Genomic DNA, 27494 nt, shown 5'->3' with positions numbered 1-27494 from the left:
CATTCAAGTTTTTCCAGAAAGAGATTAGATAACAAGAATATGTAGCCAGAGTTGTACATTCTATGTACTCACACAGAATTAAGTTTCTAAGGAAAATTTGATTTCCTGTTATATTAAATAATGAAAAATAGCCATATATGCTTCTGTAAGTTACAGAGATACAAACTGAGATGTAGGTTTAATTTTTATCTCTGCAACTTATAGAGGGCATGGATGATGGGAAGGAAGACAGGAAGATCATAGTATTTCTTTTCCCCCTCAGTTCCCCCTTCCTGAATATGGGATGCAACATGATATTATGAGCTCTGCCAGGTGTTTTTCTTTCTAGAATTCATATACAATGGTACCTTGGCTCACAAATGCCTTGGTTCACGACCAAATCTGGTCTCGAACAAAAATTTCATGAAAATTTTGATTTGGGTCACGAACTCTGCATTGGGCGGCGACCAAGATCCTGGCCATCTCCCTACACCCCCAAGTGGGGAGATGGCCACGATCGCAGTTGCATTTGTGCAGGGAAGACGTGTGTGATCACAGGCACATGCCTGTAGGAAAGATCCTTTTAACTGGAGATACCTGGCACTGTGCCTAGGAACTTTTCTGTGCAGTGACTTTGCTCTAGTGCTGTGCTATGAGCACCCCTTGCAGCTAATTAGAAATACGGATATTAGAGTGAGGCCCAATAGAGAAAGAGGTTTCTCCCAGAGGAGTACAACTGGGTTAAACTGTTAAAAACCCAGCCATCTTTCCCATGCAATACGATACCCATCCCAGAATTCTAACTTTTGTGAACTGCCCAGAGAGCCTCAACTATTGGGTTTGAGAGAGCCTCACTTCACCCACACCTGGTGCAGCTATTAAGGGAATTAGCTAGAACATGAGACGGATAACAAGCTGCCATACCATGACTTATTAACCATTCCTGTGCAATATGACTGGTTATAGAACTGAGCTGTCTCTCCCAATTTCTAATTTTTAATGTTGCCTGGGAATTTGAGGAACTCTTTTTTTTAGCTCCATGAGAAGAATGCATATACTGTTATGCTCTTTGGGAGCATCCTGCATATTCTTTGTGCCACTTTAACTGTAACTCCCCCCTCCCCCCAACCAGCACGATCACAGCCATCCCCCCCCCCCCCACCCCTGAGAGGCTATACAAAAAACAAGCGACTGTAGACAGATTTTTCACCAAAATTGACACTGCAGTTAAGAGACAAAGAAGAGAGGAAACCCCTGAAAGAGATCTCCCCAATGTCCTTATGGAGGGGGACTCTTCTTCAAAAAAATAACCTCCCCCCCACCTAGGTTAGTGTTCTCCACTGTACTATACAGTACTTTGTTACTTTGTTGTTTTCTGTCACTTTGTTTTAAATTTTTCTGATTAAAAAAATAGTTACAGAACGGTTTAACCTTATTTACATTGAATCCTATGGGAAATTTGACTTAGGTCACAACCAATTTGGGTCACAACCAGAGTTGTGGAATGGATTAGGTTTGTGAGCCAAGGTACCACTGTATTAAATTTTTTAAACATATAAAAAACTGCAGTATCAGTCTTCCCTAAATGTGTTACTCTGAGTCCACCCTGCAGAGACTGTTGGGCAGGACCCATCCATATTTTGAGAATGGGATTTTCCCTCTTATATAGCTATGTTTCACTTCCCATGGTAGCCAGATCCTGTGTCCTTGTCTTTAGCACAAATTGATGGCTATCACTACATCCCGTGGAAGTGAGTTCCATAGTTTAACTGTGTTATGAGTGAAGAAATACTTTCTTTTATCTGTCCTGAATCTCCCACCAATCAGCTTCATGGGATGACCCTGAGTTTGAAGTATTATATGTGAGAGGGAGAAAGTAGTCTCAATATCCACATTCTACACAACATGTGTGTACACATGTGTACACCTCTGTCATGTCTGCCCTTACTCATCTTTTTTCCTAAGCTAAATAGGCCCAGATGTCATAACCTTTTGTCTTAGGGATGAATTTTTAGCCCATACTAATAACTTTTGCTGAACTTTTTCCAGTTCTACAGTATCCGTTCTCAGGTGCAGTGACCTGAATTATACACAATATCTCAAGTATGACAGCACCACAAATTTGTATTTGGACAGTGTGATGTTGGTCTCTTATGCTTTTTGTCTCATGTCTTCCCATAGGCAGCCCCGAAACAGGCTGAATTCTGATTGTTACGTTTGGGTTAAAACTAGGACTGAATCTCCTGAATGGGGTTGGGGAGCAGAGTTGAGCTCTTTCAGCATGGAAGGTGTTCTGATGCTGGCTTTAGTGGAAGTGGCATCAGGAACTTAGCCAATGGCCTTGCTTATGAATATTTGTGTCATTCCGGCTGTTAACAATGCAAAAACAGCAGCAGCAGTAGCAAAAAGATGATGTGCCTTCTCTCTCCCCAAACTGTTTTGAAGTCCAAAACTGAAGGCCAGCCAAAAACACCAGATAGCTTCCATTCAGATTGGAGTAGTTTTCAGCTATGCACATTGAAATCCAGGGCATGTAATGAGTCCACTAACTTAGCTAAAGAGAGAGGGGGAATCTTTTTGTGTCAGAATAAGTCACATATTCCCTTTCTAAGGAACTTGATGGATTCAGTTTCCTTAGCAGGCAAAGGAACTGAAAGAGAAGTAGTTAGGAAGATTTTAATGTTGCCCTCCATTCATTCCTTATCCTGAACCATGAAATCTAACTTTACTTTCAGTACAACTTTGCTGCCTGTGCCCCAGCTGTCTAGTAGTGTGCATGATCGATCCACTGTACTCATGACAGGAACTGCAACTATCAACTATTCCAGTATGCTTAGTGGACAGGCTGCTCCACTGGCTTCCATTTCAGGTGAGATCTACGTACCAAGACCTCTTAGTTTTGCTATGGTTTGGCCATTGGGTTTAGACCCCTCCTGAATAGGTATGCAGAGCAGTAAGCTTTTCTTCCCTTCATGTTCCCACTAAGCACTACAGGTTTGATGTTTTCCTGTCTTCTGAAGTAGTCTTTGACTGCAAAGCTGTCAATGTGTAATTCAATTATGCGCCAAGACCATGTTTTTTCTTCTCTCTATGTATAGGACACCACTTTGTCTTGAGCAGAGAAAAACAAGACTTTTTTTATTGCTGGTGAATGTTGCTCTTCACTTGTTCACTAAGTAGTGCTCCTAGTGATAAAACCAGACCAAGGAGACTGTAATGGGTCATATTAAATAAGGATGATTGCTTAGGTGGTAGTGTCTGTTATTTTAAAACAATATTATTCACATTTTAAATGTGAGGAGTTAAATGTCACTTGGGATATCACAAGCAATATTCAGTATTCTGACATTCATTCCCACCTCATTCAGTCTCTGTCAATAACTACCCCTATGGTGTCACAGTCAGTGGCAAACCTAGTTTTCCCTTTGTGTAGTCAGTGAGGTAGTCTTCAAACTTTCATATTCTGGGTTACTTCTTAAATTGCAGTAGAGTTAAATAACATTCTGTGGGAAATAAGATATGTGGAAAGAATATATAAGTCCTCTTTCATTTACCTACTTTAACTATTGGTCTTTGAAACTTGCTGTTAACTGTTATTCATTAAAAACTAGTAGAATATCAATGTAATATAGCTTGTAAATAATGGATCATCTTCCACACAGCATTCATTGCCTTAACTGACATGCTAGCAGAGGGTTGGGTGCAGATGGATAACATTTTCCAGTGCTTTTATTATATATGCTGGAAAAAGGCAATATCTGTATAATATGAACAGTAGGAAAAGATAACTAAATCCTAACAGAAGAAACCAACTGTGCATTTTTCTGTGTCCTGCCTGCTCCAAAGCTTCCAGGAAAACCCTAACTGCCCATACTTTCCCAGTTCCTCCCAGATGAAACTTGCAGTTGGTATTAAAGAAGCCCAGTTGATGATAGGATAGGTGTTGTGTCACTGGGGCAGGGATGCACAAGCATTTCAAGGGGAATCTAAATCTTCCCACCATCCCCTCCCTTGACTGAAGCAGGCTGTGATGTAAAGCATGTTCCTTTTAACTTGTCCAATATGAACTGGGCTTCTTTTTAAGAACAAGCAAACCAGAATGGTTGCCTTCGATATGACAAAGCTTGAGAGCAATATCACATATTATGAGGTAAACCAAGGTTTTCCACTGAATGCACACATCACAGGGAGTTGAGACTAATCAACAGTGTATGTGTGTTACTTGTGTGACAGAGTGATACACATGCTTGCAAGTGCCTCTTCATCACATTCACACATTAAAGTTTTAGGAGTCCATTTGAAAAATTTGAGTACATACCATCTTGAGCATAAAGTGAACTTGAGAACCACAGTGCTAGGAAGCAGGCAATAGCATTATATGATAGTTGAGAGAATGTCTTTCTTCGTTATACTTCCAATTTTCTTTCAGTCTTTCATCCTGGATCATCTGTTCTCTTTTGCCAGCTGCTGAGAGCCCTTGACCCTGCTGTTCACCGTTCATATATGATACTTTTTTTTTCCTTTTTGTCTTTTTAGTTACTGGCAGGACAACTCCATATGAATCTTTTCAGACAAAAGCCCAGGGAACATTTGGTACCCTCAAGGAAGAACTCCTTCCTGCCATTCCAAGCCCCCCACCAATCCGCAGGGCCAGCCTCCCACTCAGCATGGTTTTTAACTCAAACAGTCACATTGTTCCATTGACCCCTAGCAGTGAATACAGCCCATCCAGCCAGGAAAACAGCTCCAGTGAGGCCTTCACTTACAACATCCAAACCGAAAGGTAGGTGTGCAGCAAATACAAACAAGCTTAGTGGGAACTATAGGTGAAGGCAAGAAGTTTGTTCTCATCAAGGAAGATAGTGTTTGCCACCTAAGACAAAAAGGCTGTTAGCTTTCTTCCCCCTACCCCCAAATCAGTTGTCTTTAATTGTACCTCAAATCTGTCACTTGTAATGACTTTCTCATTCATGTACTGATTCAAATGAACTGCACAGCACTTTTTCTGCCCTATATTGCCTATGTGATAGGTCTAAATTACAGAGTAGATATCCCATGTTAAATTGGCGCAATTGGGCCTTTCCTTATACAATTTATAAAAAAAATTACATCCATGTATGACTGTTTAGTGGACAGATACACAGGAGATGCACTTGGTGGGAACCTAGTGAGAAGCTGTCTTATTTGCAGTTTAGAGCATAGTCTGCCATAGCATTTGTCTGAACTGGACCCTTGTGTCATAATAATGCTACTTGCTTTTCATATGCTATTCAATCAATAGCATGAATATGAGTGTTTTTGCTGAGGTATCTCACCTCTGGAACTTCATCCTCTTTTAACTTTGGCATAGGTTAAGTATAAACCTTTCCTGGAAAACATTTTTTATTTGGCCAAGCAATCACTGGCTGTGGGAGGGCTTATTTTAAGTAAAATTTTATGAATTTATACTTTTTGTAGTGTGTGTTTAGTATATAGAAGATGCATCTCCTTATCCATAGCAGAGAGAACTGGCTATAATCCTAGACAATAACTATTAAACTGTTTCTTCCTTTGCTGCAGTATCAATTCACCTGTGCACTGCAGTTTCCCTGAACAGCTGGAACCTACAGCCAACCTAGAAACCTCATATTATCAGCCAAGTACCCAGTCTGGGGCCTACCAATTTTGCCAGTACCCGCAACATCAAGTGTCCCAGTTACACCACTTCCCAATCCAGCTCACTGGCAATGCGTTGCCCAGTGTCCACCTCACACCAGCTACACCCAGTAAATCCAGCACAGCAATTTTCTCCCTACCTGGCAACAGTAGTCTTTTGACATATGGAACAACAGAGGCTCCTCGGGGGTATCTGCAGAATCACTTAAGAGGACAGCTTCTAATACAGCCATCAACTGGGAGCTCAGGTGAGTGTCCACATATTGGTAATTTCTTGGCAAGGGAGAGATACTATCAGTGGTCAGGAAAATGGAGAGGACAACATGCACAACACATATTTGATTATTTTAGTCCTTCCACAAAGTGATCCTTAATCAAAGGTAAGATTGCTTGCCAACATTTTCATCATCAGAAAGCAAAACTCTTTCTTATATCACATGAAAAGCAAACTCATAGCATTACTTCCCTTTTTCAGGTAAGTAAACTGGTAAACTTTCTCAGGTAAACTGTCTCAGATGATCAGAAATCAGCAAGATTGAAACATTCCTAGATATTTCCCAGTGATGAAGAAAGGTGTTGATTTTACTTTAGTCTCATTGTGGTATGGAGAGATGCAGGAGATCATGAACTCAGTTCTTCTCCTGTGCATAGTGTGCTATTCCTTGGCATACTGGAGAGCAGCAGGCACTAAAACAGGCTGGATGTTGGGTATAAGACTCAAAGTGAGCACATGCTAGAGCACATAGTTCTGCCTACTATGTGGCACCAGCAGCAAAAGAGGCCGACTTTGCTGCCTCCATTGCATCCTCAAATAGCTGTCCAACAAAGGTCTTTTGGGTGGTTCAAGAGTAGTTAACACTCTCTCAGGGACATTCCGAGATCCCTATGCATCACAGTTTGAGGACAAAACCATTTGTCTCTGTGGTGAACTTGCTAATGTTGTTAGCAGACAAGGTGCTTACAGCAGTGCTACATAGAAACAGTGCAAGTCAAAAGGGACCTCCCAGGCCATCTTGTCTGACCCCCAGCTCCAGCCAGCTCTGCTCACAACATGCCCACCATGGCATGCCTAACCTATCTTCGAACACCCCTTCGAGTCCTAAGTGTCAGGAAGATCTTCCTGGCATCTAAATGGAATCTTGGTTCTTTGTCGTGGCCTCTGTGCATCACACATATGGGTACTGCGCCTGCGCAGTGCCTGTGGCCGGAAGATTGATAGCTAACAGTTTTTGGCGGAAAGCTCTGCTCCCCTCCCCCCTGTGGCCTATAAAGAGCGGAGCGTCCGCCATTTTGTTCAGCCTTTGTGACCACCGTTTGCTGTGCCTCTTGCCACTTTCGACTTTCACTTCTACTATTACCTCATTCTCGAATTGTCCCTTATCCTAGTTTTTTCCTCTCCTTGTCCCAGCTTATTATTCTGTGTAGCTTTCTCTCATTATTTCTTCTTTCGATCTATCTATCTATCTATCTATATATACTTACCCTCTTCACTATCTCTCTTTTCTTCCTCTTCTTCTGCGATGGCGCAGCGAGTGGCTTTCCGCAAATGCGCGGATTGCGGGTCAAAAATGGCACCAACTGACCCGCATGACCTATGCCTCCTCTGCCTGGGAGAGGGGCATAGGACTGATAAATGCGTGCATTGCCTGGCCTTCTCCAAGCAGGCCAGGAAGAACCGCGAAAACTGGCTTTGGAGGCTCCTTTGGGATCGGGCTCTGATGCAGTCAGACCCGGTCGTCGCTGTCCCAAAACCTGGCTCCGCTTCTGTGGCCCCACCCTCACGGCCTTCAGACGAAGGTGCATCTGCTTTGGTGGCCCCCTCTGCTTCACCTAAAAAGAAGCATGAAAAGCGGAAGCACGCCGAAGAGAAGTTGGCAGGCCATAAGAAGGCCAGAAAGGAGAAGGTCTCCAAGCCTCCAAAAAAGTCTAAGACTTTGGACCGTCCGGACCATCCCCGAAATCGGAATTCGGAACCGATGGGACCCTCGGCACCGGTGGTGGTTACAATACCGACCCCGCCCGAACCGGTCCTCCAGGAGGCTATGCGGGTTACCCCTCAAGGGTCTCCCAGCCGTTCGGTTGACCTCCCACCTGCACCCCTTCCAACTCTATGGGGTTCAATTTCCGATGGGGAAATCCAAGACTCCCCTCCTAGGGGGAGATCACCGACACCCATGCCCGCGGTGATGATGGAAACAGATGTTGGCCTTTCCCCACCAGGGAGCCGGAGGAGCCGCTCGGTAGAGCAACGCCCAGAGAGTTGGCATCGCCCTTACTACCATACTTGGGGCAATGCGCTCTCTGTAGGGTACTACCCTGCTCCCAGGGCACAATCATCTCCTCCACCCCGCGACCAACCACGATCAGTGGATTCGAGGTGGGTGCCACCTCGATCCCCACAAAGTGGAAGCAGCCGCTCCTTCTTGCTGGCAGAGTCGTCATCTTCGGCCCCACCCTACTACGGTGCCGATTTGGCTGACTCGGAGCTCAACTCAACCTCCCTGGACATCGCTGTGACATCCCAGGGTCCTGCGTCACCCAACGAGTCCCACGTCTCCTTCGCGGAGCTGATGTCAAGACTTGTCCAGTCCCTGGACATCAATGCTGCCCAGCACCTGGGGCCGTCGACGGACAAGTTTTACGACGTCGTCCGCAGGGAGCAATCGACATCTATCGTTCTGCCTCTCATAACCACCTTGCGGCAGGCAATGACGCACCCCTGGGACCTGCCATCACATCCTCAGCTGATATCCAGGAGGTATGAGTCGATGTACAGGGTTCGGGGAGAGGATATTCCCTTCCTCCTCAAACACCCGAAACTGAACTCTGCGGTCGTCGAATCCTCACAGGGCAGAGAGGCGAGAGGACACACAGCACCGAGAGATAAAGAGGGCCGAAAAATAGACTCCCTGGCCAGGCGAGTCTATGCTGCTTTGGGCTTGGGACTTCGCATATCAAATTATGAGGCGACGTTGGCGAGATATCAATATTTTATTATGCAGCGCCTCCACAACATTGCCTCCACGCTCCCAGACCACCAGGGTGATCTCGTGAAGGTCCTGATCAAGGAAGCCATGCAGGTCACGGTGCAGCAGTTATCCACAGCAAGGCACCATGTGGATACTGACTCCTGGACCTTGGTCGGTGCCGTTTCCCTTCAGAGGCATGCATGGCTCCGGAATTGTAATTTCCCGGAAGAAACCAAGCAGCGGATAGAGGAAATGCCTTTCGATGGATCCGGGCTTTTCCATTCTCGAACTGACCATAAGCTCAAGAAGCTCCATGAATCGAGGATGACGGCATGCAGGATGGAGATCCAGTCTCACACTAGACATAAGTGGTCCTGGAATCGTCCATCCTACAGGCAATCCTACCAACCGAGACAGCAGCCTCAACACCACCAGCAACAACAACAGCAGCGCTGCCGTCCTCAGCCCCAACAGCATTTTCAGCAGGGCCACCATCGTTTTGACGATTGGAGGCAACGCTGACGGGACTGGCGAACCATTCCTCACACTCCTTCAATACCCACCCCCCTCTCATTTGGGGATTGGCTCCGAAGCCGACTCCCCATTTGGGAGTCCATCACATCTGACCGGTGGGTATTATCCATTGTTCAACATGGCTATCGAATAGAATTCGACATCGTTCCTCCATCGAGTCCAATCCGGTCTACTGTATGCTCACCGGTACTCCTCGACGAAATACGTCAACTTCTCCGTAAAGGAGCGATTCGTCAAGTATTGCCATCTGATGGACTTCACGGATTCTATTCCAGATACTTCACAGTCCCTAAGCGGGATGGTGGTCTACGTCCGATTTTGGATCTACGGAACTTAAATATGTTTATTGTACCGAGAAAGTTTCGTATGACTACCCTTCAAAACATTTTGCTGTTGTTAAGGAGAGAGGATTGGTTCGCCTCACTGGACTTGAAGGACGCCTACTTCCACATTTCAATTCACCCAAATTACAGGCGTTTCCTTCATTTTGCGATTGCAAGCCAACTTTATGAGTTCACAGTTTTACCTTTTGGACTGGCTACTGCTCCAAGAGTTTTTACCAAGTGCATGGGTCCTGTCTGTGTCTTCCTATGCCTTCAGGGCATACAAATTTATCTGTACCTCGATGACTGGCTGTTGGTCTCACAGTCCAGAGAAGGACTTTTGGCGGCCATCCATAAGACCTGTGCCTTACTAGATGACCTAGGCTTACATATTAATACAGAGAAATCTTCTCTTCTCCTGACACAGACACTCACCTTCATCGGAGCCCGCTTGGATTCGACGTTGGAGAAAGCTTTCCTCCCGCAAGACAGACAACAGACTCTTGCTCGCCTTATCCATCGAATCTGACGAGAGGGAATGGTCATGGCGAGGTCTATCCAGAGGGTCCTGGAACATATGGCGTCCTCAGTTGCTGTGGTTCCACATGCCAGACTTCAGCTTCGCCCACTACAACTATTTTTCAACAGGGTGTATCACCCTCAAAGAGAGCCACAGTTCAAACTGATTTGGATCCCATCTTCCGTGCTCCACTCTCTGCGCTGGTGGCTGAAACCGACCAATCTTACGCTAGGAGTCCCCTTCAGGGCGCAATCTCCTACGATAACCCTCAGCACCGACGCGTCTCTCCTAGGATGGGGAGCGATATGCTCTGGCCTGTCTACCCAGGGTATGTGGAATCGTCTAGAATCCACGAATCATATCAGCTTCCTGGAGCTACTGGCAGTCTTCAAGGCCCTCCGTTCTTTCGAGGACCTCCATCATCTGATCGTTCAGATAACCTCAGACAATATAGCGACCATTTTTTATCTGAACAACCAAGGAGGGACGAAGTCACCAACTCTAGCCAGACTCTTGATGGAAATTTGGGACTGGTGCATTCAGAGACACATCGCGCTGATGGCTGTTCATGTGGCTGGCATAGACAACATGCACGCGGACCTTCTCAGCAGGCACAAGTTCACCTCTCACGAGTGGAAACTGGACCCTCATACGCGCAACCACCTTTTCAGGCGCTGGGGGTTCCCCGATGTGGACTTATTCACTACCCAACGGAACAGGGTGTGCGAGGCTTACTGCTCGAGAGCGGGAATCGGACACGCGTCCCTAGGGGACATATTCATGATCCCTTGGAACAACATGCATTTCTATGCCTTCCCTCCGATCCCTCTTCTGATGAAGGTCATAGCAAAGATCGTGCACAACCGGGCATCGGGGATACTAGTTCCCCCTTGGTGGCCACCTCAAGCGTGGTTTGCGAAACTACTCGACATCTCTCGCGGGGAATTTCTTCATCTTCCATCGCTCCCATATCTTATAACGCAGGTGGATGGCACACTTCGCCACGTGGACTTGCTCTCATTGAACCTAACAGTGTGGCGAATTCGATGATTGACGTTCCATCGATACTGAGGACGGTTTCGAGAGTTATGAATCCAACAGCTTCTGTTAATCTATCAGTACCAACAGTGACTTCGACCACCTCGGATCCAATTGTCGAATCCAATCGCTCGGGTGCTTCCCCTTTCTCTGATCTCTCTGCACCATCCGGTTCGAGACAAGACCCGTCGAATTCGAATCCGACGTTTTTGCACCCTGATATTCAGCATATCATCGACTCTGCCTTAAAGCCGTCCACAAGGAAGTCATATAAGGCTAAATGGAAACGTTTTTCCACCTTTGCCAAGTCGCGTTCATTCTCCCCATTCCTCTCATCTATTGAACAAATTCTTCAGTTCCTTCTGGAATTGCACCATTCCGGATTGAAGCCGTCATCCATTAAAGTTTATACAGCCGCAATAGCCTACCACCATGGATTAGTCGATGGATCACCTCTGTTTTCTCATCCTATCCTCAAGAGATTCTTGAGGGGACTATATAATTTTAACCCATCAATTAGACCAGTTATGCCCACATGGAGCCTTTCTGTAGTTCTGCAGGCCCTTATGAAGGCCCCCTTTGAACCTTTAGCGACGGTGGATCTGCAATTGGTTTCTTGGAAGACGGCGTTTCTTGTAGCTGTTACTTCAGCCCGGAGGGCCAGTGAACTTTGCGCTCTTCGAATAGACCCTCCTTATCTAAACTTTCACAGAGATAAGGTCGTTTTACGCCTCGACCTGTCTTTTTTACCCAAAGTGTCTACACCTTTCCATACAGGACAAGACATTGTGCTGCCTGCTTTTTTCCCGTCACTGTCGACCCCTTTGGAAAGATTGTTGCACTCACTTGATGTTCGCCATTGCTTAGCCTTCTACCGATCGCGGACGGAGTCTATTCGACGATCCAATAGGCTATTCATCAAATATTCTACTAGGGATCAGGGCGATCCAGTCACTCCACAAAGACTTTCTCAGTGGATAGTCCACACTATTGTCTTGTGCTATCAGATAGCTAAGCTTGAACTGCCTTCAGTTCCCCGCAGCCATTCTACTAGAGCTGTTGCAGCCTCGTCTGCATTCACAGCGGGGGTACCGATTGATGACATCTGCCAAGCCACTACTTGGGCGAATCCCTGCACTTTCGCCAAGCATTACCGTCTCGATGTTCGGGCTTGACGGGACTGCTTCTTCAGTAGAGCTGTTCTCTCCTCCGTCCTACAATGAGGACACCTTCCCTCCTCCTTTGATGGTAAGCTTGTTAATCTACCCATATGTGTGATGCACAGAGGCCATGACGAAGAAAAGCAGGTTGCTTACCTGTAACTGATGTTCTTTGAGTGGCCATCTGTGCAGTCACACAACCCACCCGCCGGCCCCGCTCGGTGTCGGTGAGTGGATGCATCGATAGCTCGGTGTCGATGAGAAAGGCATCTTCCGTACCGACCATCCCCCTTTTTTACGGTACCGACAAAAAAAAAAAAAGATTTAAAATTATTAAGATATCGTACGTTCGGTCACAAAGACTGAACAAAATGGCGGATGCTCCGCTTTTTATAGGCCACAGGGGGGAGGGGAGCGGAGCTTCCCGCCAAAAACCGTTAGCTATCAATCTTCCAGCCACAGGCACTGCGCAGGCGCAGTACCCATATGTGTGACTGCACAGATGTACACTCGAAGAACATCAGTTACAGGTAAGCAACCTGCTTTTCCCTGAGCTTTGCTCCGTTGGAGCATGCCCTGCCTTCCTCTGCAGGGGAGAACAGGTCTCTACCCACCTCCGTGGGACATCCTCTCACATACCTGTATGTTGCCAACAGATCCCCTCGGAGTCTCCTCTACGCTGAAGAGAACCAGTTTCCTCAGTCCCGCCTCATATAGCATCCCCTGCAAACCATCCACCAACCTTGTGGCCCTACACTGCACTTACTCTAACCTGGCTAAATCCTTTCTGTAATGAGGGGCCCAAAACTGAACACAATACTCCTGTTGTGGGCACACTAGAGTGGTAGTAATACCTCTCTCAATCTAGAAGCCACACTTCTGGCTATGCAACCAAAGGTGGCGTATGACACCCATCCCTTTGCGCCAAGTGCAAGACCTTGCACTTATCCACATTGAACACCATCCTGTTGTCTCCTGCCCACTTCCATAGTCTGTCCAGATCCTTTTGGATCTGGAGTACCTGCTCCTCAGTTGTGGCCACTGCTCCAGTTTTAGTGTCGTCTGCGAATTTGATCAGCAGACTGTTCACCCCTTTTTCCATGTCATTAATGAAAAGATTAAACAGGATCGGCCCCAGGACAGAGCCCTGGGGGACCCCGCTTGTCACTGGCCGCCATCCCGATGATTCCCCACTAATGGTTACCCTCTGCTTTTGGTCAGTCAACCATGCCCTAATCCACCGGACAGTGCTTTGGTGTATCCCAGAACTCCTCAGTTTCTCCACCAGGATATCATGGGGCACTTTGTCAAAAGCCTTGCTGAAATCCAGGTAAACCACATCCACTGCATCCCCTCCATCTAACCATCTTGAAACCTTGTCATAGAATTCCACATGATTTGTCTGACAGGACCTGTTTTTGCGGAAGCCGTGTTGTGTGGCTTCCAGCCTACCTTCCCTATCTAGCTTCACTAGATCTCTCTCTCTCTTATGAGCCTTTTCATTGTTTTTCTTACAATGGACGTAAGGCTAACAGGTCTATAATTCCCCATGTCCTTCCTACTACCCTTTTTGAAAATTGGGACCACTGATGCCACCCTCCAGTCCTCTGGAACTTCACCCGTTCTCCATGAGGTCTCAAAAATGTAGGCCAGTGGGCATGAGGGAACCCCTGCCAACTCTCTAAGTACTCTCGGGTGTAAACTGTCAGGGCCTGGTGCTACTGACCCTGCACCCTCTTGATCCTTGCCTTTCCTGAATAAGATGATCCTGGCAACGTGGTATGACTAGGTGGGTCCAGGGAGTGGTAAATGCACCCCCATATGAGGGGCTGTTCCTACTACTAAAGAAACTCCCCACAGACCCCTGCTGTGAATACCCCTTTTTTTGGAGAGAAGAGTCACAGCAGAACAACTACAGGTACTCTTTGGAAGATACTGATGACTTAGACCCATTTTAATCATGGTTTTGGGTTGGTTATGGGGCCAAATCCTCCTGTATGAAGTGAGGCACAGGAGGAGTGTGGCCTTGATAATTCTCAAAGAGACCTCCAACCTCAGTTATCTCTTAGGTTTTTGACCAGGAACAGGATTTTTACCTTCACCCTGGCTTCTCTCAGCCAATTGATTTCTTGTAGAAGAGGAAAAGGAAGATCAAATATAGGATGGATTGAATGCATAAAGGAAGCCACAACCATTAACTTGAAAGAGCTGAGCAGGGCTGTCTTGGACAGGACTATTTGGAGAGCTTTCATTCATGGGGTCACCATAAGTCAGAGACCACTTGACAGAAAATAACATTTACCTCTCTGTCTTGCCAGTTTTCTGGAATTCCTGAGCCTTTTCTATCCTTGACATTTTTCTCTTTTTGTTTTACCTCAATTAAAAAGAAAGAAAGAAAAAACTCCTTGTCTTTGCCCCCACTCAGCCTCTTCTCTATTTTGCCACAAGATGGCACCAGTGAACAAGAAGCAGTCTCAATCTGAAAAAGAAAAGAAAATCAGTTGGTAAGTCATATCAAAGTCATCCAGATCAGTTTGCCACTTACCAGGGTCCAAATCCCTAGAAACAGATTGGTGGTTGGCTACCCTTCCTCTGGAGCATGAGAAGTTTTTGAGAGAACCATTTGCAACCAGGTATAGCCACTGCTGCTTTGGTGTCATTCTGCTTGGCATTGTATCCAAGACAGGGCAACCGTTAGCTACTGCACTACTTTTCTAGATAGCTAACCTTGGCAGTGGAGGACACGTTCCCCAGCTCAGTGGAAAACTTTGCATTTCACCCAGCACTGCTCCTGTCTAGAGGATTCAGAAAAATCAAAATGAATGAGCAGCTATAGTCCTCATCACTCCCTTTTGGCCTAGGAAGCTGTCCTTCAGATCTTCCCTGGGGATTATTAACCAAGTGGCTAAATGAGATAATTGGAGGGCATTTCCTCATTGGGGCAGAAAGAAGCATTAAAAGGACAAAATTAAACTTAAGGAATAAAAGAACTTTTTCCCAACAAGTTTAGGAGATTAAAAGGGAACATGCTCCATTGACAAGGTGTGGCTCTTTCCATGTCACAGTCCACCTACTTCCTATCCTCATCTCCAGTGTTTGTGCAAAGGAGTGATGCTGACATGCCCTCCATGATTTCCTAACATGGAACCTGTGGGACTTTCAGGACATGTAAAGTCTCCAAGCCTCTTAAAACTGTTTGGCTGTTTCCTTTCCTAAGGTATTGTTTCTGATCACTCTTAATGAGAGACCATCTCATTTAGTAAGGATTCTGACACATGTCATCTAGACCCTTCCTAATTTTTTTCATGGATCACAAGAGCTGGTGTTCACTGAAATCATAGGATGACAACTTGGTTCATTAAGCATTACAAACTAGACAAACATGTTTTTGCAAAAGTAGCCTTTGAATTTAGAGTTTCCTTATGCACAGGTTTGTCCCTCCTGTTTGCTTTTGCGCATCCTTTGATGGGGGGGGGGGGTCACACCAAATATAGATGGGTATTTACCATGAAGTTTCCTTCCAGTTCAGCACACAGGTAAAAGCCATTCCACTCCCTATCAGTCTGGGCCTTGTAGACACAGACATCAAATTCATCTAGCAGTGGTGGGCTGCCTATTTAGAAAGAGGGTATATTACTCTCTCCTTCTAATTTCTGTGACAATACCTTGGTTTGGCACCATTGGCTCCTGAAATCACTATTTCATTTGAAAAGAACTGGCAAGCAGGAGACATGGAGAGAGGGAAAAAAAAACCCTGGTCATGTGTTCCTTGTCTGTTCTGGATGGTAGGAGGAGAAAATTCATGATGGATGCCTGATTTTAAATATTTTACCTTTGTATGTTGATAATTTTTCCTTTATTTTATTGTTCAGCACTTTGTAGATATAGAGTGATATATACATTCTGTAAATAAAGAAGATAACATAATCAGGGCTTAGGATCAGGCTTAGATTATGACCTATCTTCATATGAACCAATCAATACATTAAGTACATTAGTGGAGAGTTTCCTGCAGGTGCCCTCACTACCTGAGATGAGGCAGAGGGGCTCCAGAGAGAGGGCTTACATAGCAGTGGAGCCCCTTCTTGTCAAAGATATTTGCCTGGTACATACTTTATGGGTCTGAAACTGGGTCTTTTCAGCCTGGAGTAGAGGAGACTCCAAGGGGATCTGTTGGCGACATACAGGTATGTGAGGGGGTATCACACGGAGGTGGGTAGAGACCTGTTCTCCCCTGCAGAGGAAGACTGGATGCACTCCAACAGAGCAAAGCTCAGGGAACCAAGGATCAATTTGGATGCCAGGAAGTACTCCCTGAGGACCCTGAGAGTATGGAATGGGCTTCCATGGGATGTGGTGAGGGTGTTCAAGGACAGGCTAGACATGCACATGGTGGGCATGTCATGAGCGGAGCTGGCTGGAGCTGGAGGTCCCTTCTGACTTACTCTGTTTCTATGTTTATTTTGCCTTCTGTGCCAGGCAAAGACTCTTTTTTCTTTTATGTTTCCTAAGCTTTTTATTCACGTTGTTAATCTTGATTAATCTTTTATGTTGCTTTATGATTCTGTGGCTTTTAATCTGTTTTTGTATTTACCTGTGAATTATTTTATTCTTTTTGTACCTGGAAAATATAATTGAAGGGAGATATAAAGTATGCATAATATAATAAAGTAAAATATATGATTACCTTGTTCTTTTCAGATTATAATAGCGTAGGATCTTTTTTGGCTCATGCTACATCTTCTGCAAAAAGCTCCCATGAAACACAATCAGCTGTTCCTGGTAAACCACTTAGCTTTCATCACTCTATTTTTTATGAAAAGTTATGATTTCTGTTCTCTCTCCCACCCCACCCCTCATCCCGCTTCTGCTTTCTCTGTAGGCTACATCCCTGCATTCCAGGCAGTGCCCTGGAATGAATTTTATCTTCATGGAACTTCATTTGCCAATCAACTTTGCTCCGAGATGCCATTTTTCAGCTCAGGAGGAGGTTGTTATTCTGCTGAGCAGGCAGAATACAGTGAGAACCAGAGTGTGCCACCTGGTTCCTGTCTGCTTTATGGTCCCAAAGCTGCAGTGCCAGCATTATTCCCAGCCAAACAACTGACAGCAGCAGATCCAAATGCAAACTCTGACTACCAGTCACAGGTAGAACACACAGTACCCCTTGAGAAGCACTCTGATGCTGACAACATCCTGAAAGATGAACAAAATGTTGCTGGTGAGTGACTAGTCTTATGGTCATTGTGGTGTGATCTGAAATAGAGGAAAAACTAACATACAAACACCAGACCACATGTGAGAGTGGGAAGTCTGCAATCAGAGCTGCCACAGGTTTTGTGTGGTGTGTTTAAAAGAACAAATACAGCCATAAGAGGTTGCTCCTAGAGAGCAACTCAGATGTCCCTGCTGCTGCTGCCACTTTGGTTTACTTTACTTTTCCTTTCAGGCTGCCAGATTCTGTGCTAGCTGGGTGCAACCCCATCCTTCCCTGATAAGATTCCTGAAATCCATGCTGACCAGGATATGGCACTTGCAGTTCACACAGGGGACTGTGGGATCTCTCCCATCCTCCCTTTTTACTTGTCTCACACACACTATATCAGTGTAAATTGCTCTTTGTCCAAGTGGAGTAAAAAAGCAATTATGGATACCACAGAAATGGTTGCAAAAGGAAGCAGCAGTACTTGTTCTGCTAACTATAACATTCCTCTAACAATTATTTGTTGTGTGAGGTGGTACTCTTCCTCATCACCCAACTTCTAGTTTGATGCTACTCCTTTTGGGGAGACAGAATTTCCTTTGGAATTAGAACACTGGAGACATATTGCAGTTTTTTCAGGTGCATAATTATTTACAAATGAGTATACGTGTAGATCCCCAATTTTGCCTAAAGGTTCCATAATCAGACCCTTAGAGACACAGGTAGTACCATGAGTTTTTTGCAGAGAGCAGCGTTCCGACATTGTCATAACCCATGCACAAAGTTTGAGTTGTGGTGATTCCACCATTGGTTGCTGCTGAAAAATAGATTGCTGTGTTGTTTGAAAAATTCCAGTGTGTCTCTTTTTCAGTATCTCCTTCTGAACTCAGGCATTCCCTTTTCCAGAACAAGCTTTGGCTAATCCCTAGTCATTGACCTGGTTCACAGGTAAGGGAAGCCACTGGGTGAATTTCCCAGTGGAATTTGCCATGTTGTATTTCAAATATTCAAGCCATGGGAGGAACCACATAGCTTTTTCTTACATGCAAATACATCTGTGGGCAGTGGTTTTTCAGATGGTTAACAAGTCACTCAGAATCCATGTCCTGTTTTAGAATTCTAGGTGGTTTGTTAACCATCCTAATAATTCACATTTGCTGGGTTCATACGTAACACCATGGCTTGAATTTTCAAAACAATAGCCAGCACCACAACAAGAAGCTACAAAGAGAAATTCACTTGCAGTGGCTTCTTCAGCAGGCCCATTAAGGGCAATTTAATGACAATTTCTGTAACAAAGGAGATATTTTCCAGGATAGTTAAGATAGTCTCCAGCAGTCATAATGGTTTCACCACAGCAGATATCACCAAATTGATTATAGTCCCAGAAGGCCATCCAGCTTGGTTTCCAATCTATAACAATACATTGCTCCATATAGCTATTTGAGTCCTGTGCCACTGAATGCAGAACATCGTATAAGAGTGGTATAGAAATGCAATAAACAAGCAAACAAATCCTTGGGAGTTACTTGCAGCAGAAGGCCCTCTGCTTTGGCTTAGGACCACCCACTGTTCTTTTGTTCCCATATCCCTCCCTTTTGCATCAGTTTTTCTTCAACTGCTCTGGAAAATGCTAGAGAGTTGCCAGAATTTATGAAGATAAATGTAGCAGTCAATATAAGGGTTGATGATGATAGAAAAATACTGTATAAGTTATAGGGAGAGGGGTGATACCCTTTTTTCTTTATAGTAGAGGTGAGATATGGTACCATTTCCTCTCTTGTGGGGATTAATCTGCACACAGCTGTCTAGCACTGCTGATCACACAATAGTACCTTTGTGCTCCCACTGACCACATTGGTGGGCCTCAGTGGGGTTTGGAATCAATGATCTGGATGACCAGTTCCCACTCATGATGGCTTCCTTGTTATGCCAGCCTGTGTCCAATTGTTAAGGTGAACATTGGGAAGGAACTTTGGGTTCTGTACTGATAATTATCGGTCAGTGCCTCAGAGAGCACAAAACAACTGATGACAGTAACATACACAGTTCCACTATGGCTCCAAGAGTGTTATTGTGTGGGTTTGGCCCATGCCAGACTATGCCTTCACCAGATTATCCTGGTTTTCTTATCTTTATCCTTTCAGATTTTTCTGAAGAGAGGAAGAACTGACTCAGCTTCCTCAAAGAAAAAGGGGAGGGAAGAGAAAAGACAATGGCATTCTTGTTGTTAAACTTCTCTTGGATATTAACAAAACAGGGATGTATGCTTTGAAATTAAGCAACCTGAAAGTATGAAGAAGAGGGGAGAATAACATTATTATTACAGGACTAGCTCTGTCATCATTATTGTTATCATCATCTTCATCTTCATCATCATCATCAATGCAATTATTACCTGCTGAGAAAAGAAGCAGTGAAACCAAGTATAGTTCTTTGCTTTGCATATATTTGATTGTTCTTAATAATCCAAATTTATCTTAAGCTTTAATAATCAACCAGGATTTTCACAGTAATTGTGATGTATATGGTCTGAAAAGACATCTATGTCCCTTCTCATGTCAGGGCTGTATGTTGTTTATTTTTACAGCATTGAGTACACATAGCTCACCTACATGCTGTCATTAAAATCTTCTTAGACTACGTATTCAAACAGTTTTCAGAGTCATAACAGTAATAGCTATCTGTGAAAGGAATGATGCCTCTTTCTCCCCCCTCCTCCTCCTCCTCATGCATGTAAGGATGTATTCTTTCCTCTCACTCTACAGTGATCAAATGCTGAAGTGAGACAATTTCCTGTACTTCTTAGTTGTTTTGTAAATGAAGAAATTTCAGCAAGTGCAGTCTTCTTCACATGTGTGCAGGGTTGTACTTGTTAAAATTCCTTGCTTCTCCATGACTGTTCAAGGTGCAGGAGCCCTTTCTTCTTTTGAGACTGGAAGTTCTATTTCAACCTGTATGAAGGTAAACTGGATAAAAGAAATATGGAAAATAAATAAGTTACAGACATCTCAGCATTTACTGTTTATATTGCGTCTGCAAAGTGCCTTTCTTCAAAACCTCTATGGATGGAAAATCCACATTTTCATCACACTTGACTTTTCCCCAGTAAGTCTGCTTTGGGATTGCTGTGGGAAAGAGGGTAAAGTCTACTCTGAATTAGTGAGACTCGACAGCTGAGCTGTCAGGTAATGTGGATGGGTATACACACTAGCACGGTTTGCTCAAGAGCTTGGTAGGTATACACTAGTAAGATGAGAATGTTCATTTTCTTTCTCTGAAAAGCATCAAACCTCAAGTTTTTGAATTTTACACTTCTGTTGAAAGCACAAGAGGAAACTGGGTCAATTTCTTCTCCGGTTAGTTGGCCAAACTTTACCTGGGCTTCATCAACAAAAGTGTTACTTAAAGTGTTTGTCTCTGACTTCATCAACAAAAGTGTTAGTTAAAGTGTTTCTCTCTGACAACATTCTCATAGGTCTGCGTAATCCGGGGCACTGACTCAGAACATTAAAGTGCCCTGTCACTGTACTGAAAGCATTTAAGATAATTGTGTATGCCAGCTGGGCCATTTGTTGTCTTGGTTTCTTACAGAACCCTAATTGTGTGTAGAAAAAGTGTATAAATGAAATAAATGTGAATCTTGCGGTGCTGGGCACCCAGTCAACTTTCATTTTTACACTGAATTCTTATAAATATTTAAATAACCTATATAAGAAACTATCCCTATGCAATTTTATACCATTATTTCCCAAACTTTTGATAGCCACGAGATACTTCTTACTGTTTTAAAATCTGGGAATACACATTACTCTTCCAGCACAAATAGTTTACTTTCTGAGTCTATAAGAGGAAGAATTACTCCTTCACAGAGGCCTTTTTCATTCCTGTTTTGGATAGATCATTGATCTGAATATGCTTCAGATCACTGGGTTGAGAGGCTGAACTCTTAAATTCTCTGAAATTCTCTTAAATCAAAAGCTGCCACAGTCAACAGTCTGCATTGGGAAAGATTGGATTGTAGAATTATTTTGCCCCTGGCAGTGATGTGATTTTCTGATGCCCTAAATCAGGGCTACAGAGTGTGATTCTGCAAGCATTTTTGGCTTATCAGTCCTTCCATCCATCACCAGTGGCTACACTATCTAGGGCTGAAGGAAGTTTCACAATAAGAACATCTGGAGGACCACATAATTGCATCCTTGTTCAAGATAGAACACAATATCCTCATTTAGCATTGTTCTTAAGCATTTAGAAAACAACCAAAAAGGGTTTTTTAATTGTTATCCCAATAGCCATAAATATCTGGACTGATACATTTGATTAGGAAAAAATAAAAATACCAGGAGAGGCAAGGAGAGGCTGGATATTCTACTGCCTCCTCACCAGCCTCTGGAGCAATCCCCAAATGCTTTCAACAAGGTAGGAGTGCTCTTGAATGGACAGGAAGTGACTGGTAGGGGAGGGGAGGAACATACAGAAAATCAGATGCACCTTCACTCATTTTCATATGGTCCCTCTCAAATGACAGTCCATTGCACATTGGGGGAGCATTTTCAGGGAGCTTGAGGGTCTGGTGGGGAGAAAATCCTCTGCCTCCCCACTTATGGATTGATCACTGGATCCAACCCAGTGTGGTTTAAATCTTCAAACAAATGCAAAGCCTTATGTGAAATTTTTAATTAAAGTAAAAAAGCACTAAATGAAGTTGACACACTGATGTTCCAAGATCCTAAAATGTGTCCTTTCTGCATCCCTTAATCTACTTCCCATGCTAATGTGCAGAGTGAAGAAGAGTGGATTGGATTAGAATTAGAGATTGTTCTGGATTCAGAGCTCAGTTTCATGGACACATCAGACATGAATCACTGGTAGCCACATAATCTAGTTTTGCCAATCAATGGCTTTGGTTGAACACCAATTGTTCCAGTTACATGCTTTAGTCTAAGGTAATCAGTTTACTTGATACTGTGAGTTAGCATTCTGTTTAATATGGCAGCAGATTTCTTATTTCATGGAAGGATAGCGTTTTCTTAGTAGTAACTTGTTAATGTTCATAAAAGTATCCACCACTGAAGACATTAGCCTTATTCTCCATGCTGCATTAAATAAGAACAGTAACAAATGCCTAACTGGCTGTTTTGGTGGGGCAGGGTCATCCTTGAAAAAACTTGTCTTGAGAGAGACAAATGTTACATAGGAAAGGCATTTGTTGGACAATATATTTCCCCAGCATGTTAAAATGAGCATGAGAATGGATATCAGGATTCAGCGAATAAAAGTAATTTAAGATTGAATCATTTCTGCCTCTACACACATCAACAAAAGCAGCATCACCGTGCTTTCCTCAATGGATTCTACAGGACTTTGCTCCTTTTCCTGGTTCTCGGAACATATTAAAATGACCTGTAATTAATCTAATTTGTGTCCCAATATGTTTACATTGTGTGGACTCACAAAAGCACCCTGATGGCTAATGGTTGTGTCATTTATGTCCCTAGCTTCTTTGGTTTTACTGAAAGAAATTGGTTTCTGGAAATTGTTTCTACCATGCATTTGACGAGGTCTTAGGACTAGATTGTGGGTCTGCTTTTGTGTAAGTAACACAACAAAATGTGAGCCTGGAGTGAAAGTCACCCTATGATGCAGGGCAAACTTTAGAGGTAGTTCTTGTAAGAATGACTGATATAATGTATGTGAATGGCTGTATAAGTAGTAAGTACTATTATTTTAAGGTGGCAGAACATAAACCATACAGGATTTTCTACTAACCTGAAAAAAATATGCTGCCCTGCTCATAAATTATGAAGAAGCAGCTTTGTGTATGCAAGTCATCAAGAAGGTACATGATCTGCTAATCAAACCACTGTTTAGGGGAACAGCAACAAGGAATAGTTTCTGGTATGTAATTTGTGCAGTTCCAGCTGGTTTCCTTTGAATGTGGAGACCTACCTGGTAGTAAGTTCCATTAAAATAAGCAGGGGTTACTTCTGAGTAATTATGTATATGATTGCACTTTTAGTGTGAAAGAAACCAAAATCTAAGTTGCAGGTACACATAAAGATAAACATCTACCTGGGAGTAATGGGACTTCCATTTGTGTAGAATTGCAGCATAAGTTATAGAATTTGCTGTCAGTAGAGGTATTGATGACTTTCATGAACAAGTAATTTTCAGGATACCTAAGTAAAAATTTCATGCTCAAAAGCAGTATGCTGCAATACTGTTACTAGGAAGGGAAGAGGAACCCATGCACAACCCTTAACGATACCTCTAGTCAGTAAGGTGGGGAGGTGGAGGAGAGCGCCGCCATGGATGTGAAAGGAGGTGGTTAGAGGGATTAGATGAAAGAGGAACCTCCATAGGAAATGGGTACTGGGGAAAATAGACAGAAGGGTGTACCGGGAGGAGGAGGCCCGTTGCAGAAGGATTCTTCGCAAGGCTAAGGCTGATTATGAGCTGAGACTTGCCAAGAATATCAAGAGCAACAAAAAGGGCTTCTTTCAGCATGTAAATAGAAAGAGGAAGGGGAGACAAGTGGTGGGACCACTAAATGAGGAAGGAGATCCAGTGACTGATATGAGGGAACAGGCACAGATGCTAAATGACTATTTTGCCTCTGTGTTCTCCCCAAAGCAGGACGGGGGATATCCGCATAGGAGATTAGATGAGGCCGGGGACTTAGGGGCACAGATTAGAGTCACCCCCCTTGAAGTCGAGGGGCTCCTCAGGGCTCCTCAGTACCTGACAGTACTTAGAGAGTTGGCAGGGGTTCTCTCTCACGCCCGCTGGCCTACATTTTTGAGACCTCATGGAGAACGGGTGAAGTTCCATAGGACTGGAGGGTGGCGTCAGTGGCCCCAATTTTCAAAAAGGGTAGAAGAAAGGACATGGGGAATTATAGACCAGTTAGCCTTACGTCCATTGTAGGAAAAACAATGGAAAGGCTCATAATAGAGAGAGATCTAGTGATGCTAGATAGGGAAGGGAGGCTGACAGCCACACAATACGGCTTCCGCAAAAACAGATCCTGCCAGACAAATCATGTGAAATTCTATGACAAGGTTTTGCTATGGCTAGATGGAGGGGATGCAGTGGATGTGGTATACCTGGATTTCAGCAAGGCTTTTGACAAAGTGCCCCATGATATCCTGGTGGAGAAACTGAGGAGTTTTGGGATACACCAAAGCACTGTCCGGTGGATTAGGGCATGGTTGACTGACCAAATGCAGAAGGTAACCATTAGTGGGGAATCATCGGGATGGCGGCCAGTGACAAGCGGGGTCCCCCAGGGCTCTGTCCTGGGGCCGATCCTGTTTAATCATTTCATTAACGACATGGAAGAAGGGGTGAACAGTCTGCTGATCAAATTTGCAGACACTACTAAAACTGGAGCAGTGGCCACAACTGAGGAGCAGGTACTCCAGATCCAAAAGGATCTGGACAGACTATGGAAGTGGGCAGGAGACAACAGGATGGTGTTCAATGTGGATAAGTGCAAGGTCTTGCACTTGGGGCATAGGAATAGGTGTCATAAGTACAGATTAGGTGAAGAATGGCTGGAGAGCAGCACTTGTGAAAGGGACCTTGGGGTACTGGTTGACTGCAGGCTAAACATGAGTCAGCAGTGTGATGCGGTGGTCAAGAGGGCGAACGTCACCCTTGGTTGCATAGCCAGAAGTGTGGCTTCTTGATCAAGAGAGATATTACTACCACTCTACACGACTCTAGTGCGCCCGCAACTGGAGTATTGTGTTCAGTTTTGGGCCCCTCATTACTGAAAGGATATAGCCAGGTTGGAGTCAGTGCAGCGCAGGGCCACAAGGTTGGTGGCCGGTTTGCCAGGGATGGGTTATGAGGCAAGACTGAGGGAACTGGGTCTCTTCAGCCTGGAGGAGACTCAGAGGGGATATGTTGGCGACATACAGGTATGTGAGGGGATGTCACATGGAGATGGGTAGAGACCTGTTCTCCCCTGCAGAGGAAGGCAGGACGCGCTCCAATGGAGCAAAGCTCAGGGAACCAAGGTTCCATTTGGATGCCAGGAAGCACTTCCTGACAGTCAGGACCCCGAGGGTGTGGAATGGGCTTCCACGAGAGGTCCTTGAGGCCCCATCAGTGCGGGTGTTCAAGGATAGGCTGGACGTCCACATGGTGGGCATGTCGTGAGTGGAGCCGGCTAGTGCCAGAGGTCAGACTAGATGGCCCGGGAGACCCCTTCTGACTCGCTCCATTTTCTATGTTTGTATGTTTCTAACCCCTCAGTATGGGTTGTCATATTGTCTGAAGCCAGTTATTGATTTTCCATAATTAGCTGGAACTGGAAATAAGTTTGATTCTTATGGTTGATCTGAATGGCTTTCATGGGGTCACTTACAGTTAGTGCTTTGGAATGTAAGGAGATTCAGGATCACTTCTAATTCTATGATTACTGATTTTTGGTAGTGTTCTTAATGTGGATTTCTTGAGACATGACAAAAGATTGCCGTAACATTCTGTTGATGTGCTTCATTAGGGGCTAAGATAGCCCAAGAAAGCTTAGGAGATGGGTGAAGATGACTCATCTTTCTTTTTCCTCTTCCCCCAGGCGGAAGAAAGGGACAAATGATGCCTGTACTGTAAAGGGCAGTTAGTCTGTGCTGGAACAGTGTCTGAAAGGTAGGCAAAGAGTTGATTTTGCTCTCTGCAGGAAATCCTATGGCATTAGGATTTCTCTAGAAATCTGACTGGGAACAGGAATATACTACTGTGTTAATACTTGAATGGTAACCTTATGATCAGCCTGAGTAGGTATATAAATAATCTTTATATTACAGAAATGCTGTATATTTTCAGTGACATTCAGAAGCAGCAGAATCCCTAGAGCCCAAGCGGACCCCATTTACTACAAGCTGATTTTGGATCCTCCTGGGCAAGAAGGAGAATAAGGATTTCTTGTTCTACCTAAACCTTTTTTGAGCAACAAGACCTTCCTGGACTCAAGAATGTTTTCATGTGAGTTCTTAGTTCTGATGCCTTTGTCTTTACTTCTGGCTATATTGCACCATGGCTCAGCCCTCTCATTCAGGCTCATTACATGGACATAGAATCAAAGGCTTTATACTAACAAGCAAGTGGGCAAGCACTGAAGCTTTGACCTTAATCTTGACCAAGACACTTCCCTCTAGATCAAAGGGCAATGAAAATGAATGGGAGGGAGCGGATTCCACAGGCTGTTAATCGGGTAGGACATCTGTTTTTCATTCAGTGGGTCTCAAATTTTATTCCCATCTCCTTGAACAAATTTTCTGCCTTCTGGGAAGAATGGAAAATGACAAACCTTTAACTGACTGTCTATACATGCATTTTCATTTTCAGTAGAGAGACATAATAGAGAGACATTGTTTCTATGTTTCTATAATATACTTGCAGGCTCTTCTGAGTGGTTCTGCTGTTTAAAAAAGATTAAATGTCTATAAACTGTGTGCATGTGGGGAGGAGATAGCTACTTTTTAGTTGTCCTTCCCCCCTTGCTTTGCATGTTAGAAACAGAGGAACAGAGCAAGTCAGAAGGGGTCTCCTGGGCCATCTAGTCTGACCCCCGACTCCAGCCAGCTCTGCTTATAACATGCCCACCATGGGCATGTCTAGCCTATCTTTGAACATTCTCACCAATGGGGCCTCAACCTCCTCCCATGGAAGCCCATTCAATACCCTCGAGGTCCTAACTGTCAGGAAGTGCTTCCTGGTATCCAAATGGAACCTTGGTTCCCTGAACTATGCTCTGTTGGAGTGTGTCCTGCCATCCTCTGCAGGAGAGAACAGGTCTCTACCCATCTCCATGTGACATCCCCTGGCATACCTGCATGTTGCCAACAGATCTCCTTTGAGTCTCCTCTTCTCCATGCTGAAGAGACCCAGTTTCCTCAGTCTCGCTTCATACAGCATCTCCTGCAATCCAGCCACCAACCTTATGGCTGTACGCTGCACAGACTCTAACCTAGTTATATCCTTTCTGTAATGAGGGGCCCCAAACTGAGCACAATACTCCAGTTGCGGGCACACCAGAGTCGTATAGAGGGGTAGTAATACGTGTCTCGATCTAGAAGCATACTTCTGGCTATGCAACCAAGG

At 44.5% G+C, this 27494-nt stretch overlaps 1 protein-coding gene across 3 annotated transcripts in view; it reads left to right on the top strand.

Moving 5' to 3' along the window:
* NOBOX (NOBOX oogenesis homeobox) overlaps positions 1-26938 on the top strand; it is a 54980-nt gene extending 28042 nt beyond the window's left edge. The window contains exons 5-10 of one of the 3 annotated variants that reach the window (XM_044417606.1): positions 2715-2848; positions 4516-4762; positions 5539-5882; positions 17061-17399; positions 25969-26039; positions 26217-26938. In XM_044417606.1, the coding sequence (XP_044273541.1) occupies positions 2715-2848; positions 4516-4762; positions 5539-5882; positions 17061-17399; positions 25969-26003 (1099 nt within the window). In that variant the 3' untranslated portion in view covers positions 26004-26039; positions 26217-26938. Of the gene's footprint in view, positions 1-2714; positions 2849-4515; positions 4763-5538; positions 5883-17060; positions 17400-19528; positions 20320-25968; positions 26040-26197 lie in introns of those variants that run through there. The other 2 variants (XM_044417605.1, XM_044417607.1) reach the window with 2 other exon arrangements.
* Positions 26939-27494: the final 556 nt, after the last annotated feature.

The sequence above is a fragment of the Varanus komodoensis genome, unplaced genomic scaffold (assembly GCF_004798865.1).
Source record: "Varanus komodoensis strain SLA01 unplaced genomic scaffold, ASM479886v1 scaffold9, whole genome shotgun sequence".
Lineage (NCBI taxonomy): Eukaryota > Metazoa > Chordata > Lepidosauria > Squamata > Varanidae > Varanus > Varanus komodoensis.
This window is presented reverse-complemented; position numbering and strand designations above follow the sequence as displayed.